Raw genomic sequence first — 5,881 nt, forward strand, 5'->3', positions numbered from 1 at the left:
TTAGTAGTATTAGTTATTAGCTAGTTGTATATTTTAACTCGGGACTAAATTAGTCATTTATGTCAGTTGTTTTTAGTTGGGTCTCTTAATATTTCTAATTTTTTGTAGTATTTCACTTGGAAAAGTTGTGGTGACTAACTTTTTTAGTCACCTAGTCACTAATTTCACCATTTTCTACTAGTGAGGAGAATGGGAGACATATTCCTATATCTCGATGCATAAAAGGAAGTCGGTATCAAAGATAACTTGAGGAGAACAATAGATGCAAAATTTATAAACCCTAACTATTCAAGAAGAACATGATCAAAGATTGTGATTTTTTGTTGTTTAATATCTATTTTTAAATGCATTAAATAACTTAAATTCATGTTTTTAAAAACATCTATCGAATTTAGGTTAAAATTAATCAGAAAAAATACCCTAAAAATACTAAAAATACTATTGTTCCTATTAATTAAACGATAAATATGTAATAACAATTACTTTTTCCGAAAAGAAATTTACGCTAATATTTTAATTTTGATTTAATAAAAATAAAATAGTATCACTTTTAAAATTGATAAAAGAATCAATATTAAATTCTAAATTTATATATGACAATTTATTTACTTTATATTTATGCATTATATTAATAAAATAATTATATTTTAGCATGTAGAAAAATGAAATGAGTAATTATTTTAATAATTTAAAAACACTTAATATTAAATCCTAAATTTATCTAACAGAATTAATTTGTTTTATATTTATATTTATACATTATGTAAATAGAAATATTATATTTTAGCATGTGAAAAAATGAAATGGGTAGTTATTTTAATAATAAAAACAATCTATCATATTAATTATGATAAATATTTTTTGAGATGAAAATTAATATACTAAATTAAACTATAATAATAATAATAATAATAATAAAATATTATTTTTAAGTTAAAAAATATTGGTTAAGTCTTACTAGCATAACTTGTTGAGGATGAGCTTTCTTAGCAAGGTGATTCAGGATCAAACCTCATGGAGGTTGTTGCACCTGTGCTAGGGGCAGGAGACATGCTAAAAATCAAGTCACCTTAGGGTCAAACCTTGAGAATCAGAGACAACTTGACAAAAAAAAGTATTGGAAAAAAAATTGAAGATCACTATGATTTTAATAACTACATAAATTATGAATGTCTATATTCCCTTTATATATGTAAATTAAATTTTAATCAATAAATAATTTATTCTTTCAAAAAAACTACATAAAGTGTATGTCATTATTATTTAGTAGTCACTTAAACAAGTGGATATTAAAAATTCATTAATTTATCACAATTTTTAGTTAATTTGAGTATTTTGCATGAAAAATAATAGATAGTATATGTGTAATCTAATTAATAAGAATGTAGTATTTTGTATGAAAAATAATACATAGTATAAGTGTAATTTAACTAATATAAATGACTATTTTTCGGGTGTTTTTTTTTTTCTGATTAATTTTGCCCAAAAATATGGTAGAAAATTTTAATAATCATAAATTTAAGTTGTTTAATCTGAATTAGAAGCCACTTAAGAGAAAATGGACAATAAGATCTCCTTAATTCAACACATTTTTAGCCAATCTCTTTATAAGTTTGAAAATATATACAAAATATGTCTCATTAATTATTAACCACTTAAAAAGTAATTGGACTTAAAAATTTATTATTTCATCACAATTTTGAGTTTCTACTATTATGTGAAAAACACAGTTTGTAGTATATTTCATTAATTAGTGATCACTAAAAAATAAGTGGACAATCAAATTTTTTTAATTCATGGTGGTTTTTGTGTATATACACAATTTATATATCATTAGTTCATGAGTCATTATGGTTTAGAGTTAAATATATTGTTTCTATGAAAAAATAATTAGTATATATTATTATCGAGTAACTATGTGTTAAAGGAAATAGATTTTTAAAGCTCATTGATTCATTAATATCATCTCTATTATTTAATAACTACATACAATAAATCAATATAGATCTATCTTAACTATGGGTATATATAGATTTAACACCTTGAAAGTCTTTTTGGGAATGTGGATTGTATACACTATATAATATGAACTTGTAATTCTAATAAGTCTTTGTTGGATTCTAGACACAAGTGACCAAATATTATAAGTGAAAAATAACCAAAACGTAAAACAGTAAAAACATTTAAAAATGTTTTATTATTATTTTTAATTACTTTCTATCACATGTCCATAGCTTTTTTAAACCTCACACATATATATAGATATATAATTGACATTGAAATATATTTTTTTATGAACCATTGTGCACATTAATACTTATTTTTTTTTATTAATGTATTTTTAAATGTATATTAATATTACTTAATTCTATATTGAAATATTAAAAGAAAACTAATTTTCAAACATTTGGGGTTCAATTTCAAGCGCGCATACAATAAAAGGTAATGTAGAATACAAAAGATACGGGGCAAGTCTCGGAGGAGCGAATGAAGGAGACGGAAGCAAGGGTTTCTGAAAGTTTAGGGTTATCAGTGACAGGCTTGAAAGAGCGGCGACAATGAAGATAACGGCACGAGGTCAAGCCTTCTGCACGCAGTCGGATCTACGAAATCTTAACAAAGGGAGGAGGGTTAATAAACCAAGAAAGAGCTGAAGGACGCCATGGCAGGGGAACCTAGGGGGGGAGAGATCCCCTCCTACAAAAATGTGGTAGCAGGAGAACCGAGTGGAAGTGGAATACAAAGAGAACCAAAGGAAAACAACAAAGACATGCCAGTCATGGGAAATCGATGGCAAACAAGACTTGGAGGCAGATGTCTACCAAGAGCTCAGAAAAAACCAAGGTTCGTAATACCCAACAACAAACTTGAAGATTATAGATGCTATATGAGAGATCATGCTTTGATATGCAAATTTGTAGGGTTTTGGCCCTCGGAAAAGGAGTTGGTAAAATGGATACAACAAAGATGGAAGCCGAAAGGGCATATAGATCTAAAGCTAGGGGCAAAGGGTTTTTTTACAGTGATATTCTCAAACCTGGAAGACAAGGAAAGAACCTTTGAAGGGGGACCGTACTTCATGAATAATGCTGGTCTATTTATGAGGCACTGGGAGGACTGCTACAATCCAGACCAGGAAAAGATGTTAGCAGCACCCATCTGGGTAAGATTGTTTGGCCTACCAATGGAGTTCTGGGACCCTGAAATTCTGGAGGGTATAGGCAATACAATCGGCACTTTTGTCAAAGTTGCAGAGACAACAAAAAGAGGAAAGTATACATCATATGCAAGAATATGTGTATATATGAATATAGCAGAACCATTACCAGAGTTCATAGAGCTATAATACCATGACGAAATATGGCAGCAACCGATGGACTACGAGCATATACCCTTCAGATGCAGAAGGTGCCATGAATATGGACATCTCTTCAAACAATGTCCAATGAACAATGTGGAAGAAACAGCAAGAAAACAAGAAGAAGGACAAAGGAGGACAGAAGGAACAGAAGGAGGAGAAGAGGGTTTCTAGGAAATACATAGAAAAAGAAGACCAGGGAAAGAAATGACAAGAATACAACAAACCACAAAAATAGTGGCAATGGAATGTCAGAACAAGTTCGAAGCCTTACAAGAAGAAGAAGGGGAGATGGGAAATGAAGAAAACATAGAGGAACCCATGGAGATCACAAAAGAGACAAATGAATCAGAACTAAACCAGGACAGTATGGCGGGGGGAGAAGGAGCAGAGAACAACATGGAGATGCTAGCAGAGCAACCTCAGGCAGAGATTGACACACAGAAGGAGAGTGGAAATGAGGAGGAGAGAATAATGAAAAAGCTGCTACAGGACTAGAAACATCTTGTTGAAAGGTTCATCCCGGAAGCCCAAAAACAATTGTATAAAGAGACTTTTCAAAAATACAAAGAAAAAAAAGGAACTACTCAAGCAATTCAACTGGATCAAACAAGAACGCAAGGAACTCAAAGTTTGGGAATGGAAAACTCTGGCAAAGGTGGTAGGAAATGAGGGAGGCAGACAATGAATGAAACTATACAAGCGGTTGGAGAAGTATTGGTAAACTTAGGCAAAGTTATACCTCTCTCAGAGGTATTCCAACAACCCCCAAAAAGTTTTAAAATGATAGTTACAAGTTGGAATATCAGAGGCCTTAACAGCAAAGGCAAGCAGAGGTACCTGAAGGACAGGGTAAAGAAAGATAAACCCAACATAATGATAATCCAAGAAACGAAGATCAGCTCTCAACAATTAGAAGATATAATAAGGAAACAAAAAATTCAATACGAGGTAATGGGTCAGGATGCGAATGGAACGACAGGAGGCTTAGCAATCCTTTGGAACCCTGAAGAGGTTCACTTTGAAAACTGGATCAGCTTACCCAGAATTCTCTCAGGCTTATTCAGAATGATAGGGTCATCTGAGTGGATCCTCATTACAGGAGTCTACGGACCACATATACCAAGAGAACGAAAAAACTTCCTCAAAGACATGCAAACCATGAGAAAGATCTTCCCAGGAGTACCGTGGATTGTAGGGGGAGACTTTAATATGATCAAAACAATAGAAGAAAAGAGAGGGGGTATAAATAGACCGGATCAAAATATGGAGGATTTCAGTGAGATGATTACAGAGCAAAGATTAGTAGACATCCCAACAATCAACGACATCCACACTTGGAATAATCGAAGAGGTGGTAGAAACCAAATAGCTTCCAGATTAGATCGATTCTTAATATCAGAGCAAATAATGAACAGGGATGTATTTATTGAAGCCACAATAATGCCAGCGATGGGTTCAGATCATTGGCCCATCAGGCTGGAGATAGACATTAAGAAAAACCCCCTTAAAAGACCCTTCAGGTTTGAGGTTTTTTGGCTCAGGAATCCACAGTTTATATCTAAGATGGAGGAATGGTGGACGCAAAGTCAACAAAAAGGAAAATGCAGGATGCATACCTTTCAGTTAAAGCTTAAAGAACTCAAGGGGAAAATCAAAAAATGGAATAAGGAAGAGTTTGGAAACATAATGATGGAAAAACAGAGGCTAGAGCAAAAAATGGAAGAGATACAACAAAAGATGATTACAGAAGGACGAGATGAGGAAAGATGCAGAGAAGAAGGAACTCTAATCAACCAACTGGAGGAGTGGAGGAAACAGGAAGAAATCCTATGGAAACAGAAATCTAGGATAAACTGGCTTCGAGAAGGAGAAAAGAGCACCAAGTTTTTCCACCAGGCCATGATACATCACAGGCAAAGGAACATGATTTTCTCAATCAAAAATGAAGAAGGGGAAAGGATAACAGAACACGAAGGAATCGAAAAAGTATTAGTAGATCATTATAAAGACATGTTGACGAAACCACAGGTGGAAAGAGGAGAGGCTACAGAGCTAATCTACAAGGATATCCCTAGAATAATAATGGAGGAACAAAATAAGGCATTGATGAGAGCTATAACGATAGAAGAAGTGGAAGAAACTGTGAAGGGAATGAAGAGAAACAAGGCCCCAGGACCTGATGGATATACAGAGGAATTTTATCAGGCAAGCTGGCATTTTCTGGGACAAGAACTTCTAGACGTGGTAGAGGAATCACAAATAAATCAGAAGGTATGGCAAGGTCTTAACTCTACTTTTCTCACATTGATTCCTAAAAATGCAAAATCTGAAACTGCCTATGGCTTCCGCCCAATAGCCCTCTGTAATGTAATATACAAAATAATAGCCACTGTGCTGGTTAAAATATTAAAACCCATTCTCTCTAGTATTATATCACCAGAACAAACCAACTTTGTAGAGGGAAGACAAATCCTTGATGGATTAGTAGTTACCGAGGAAGTAATACATTCTCTAAAACAA

General features: G+C 33.0%; 1 protein-coding gene across 1 annotated transcript; it reads left to right on the forward strand.

Annotated features, from left to right (window-relative positions):
• The first annotated feature begins 2,662 nt into the window (after positions 1-2,662).
• LOC149256756 (uncharacterized) lies at positions 2,663-3,346 on the forward strand. Its single transcript, XM_089455447.1, has one exon. It carries the CDS (start codon positions 2,663-2,665, stop codon positions 3,344-3,346), a length of 684 nt encoding a protein of 227 aa, XP_089311573.1.
• Positions 3,347-5,881: the final 2,535 nt, after the last annotated feature.

The sequence above is a fragment of the Pinus tabuliformis genome, chromosome 7 (assembly GCF_031772625.1).
Source record: "Pinus tabuliformis cultivar Carrire ecotype Pingquan chromosome 7, CPIR1, whole genome shotgun sequence".
NCBI classification, from domain to species: Eukaryota; Viridiplantae; Streptophyta; class Pinopsida; order Pinales; family Pinaceae; genus Pinus; species Pinus tabuliformis.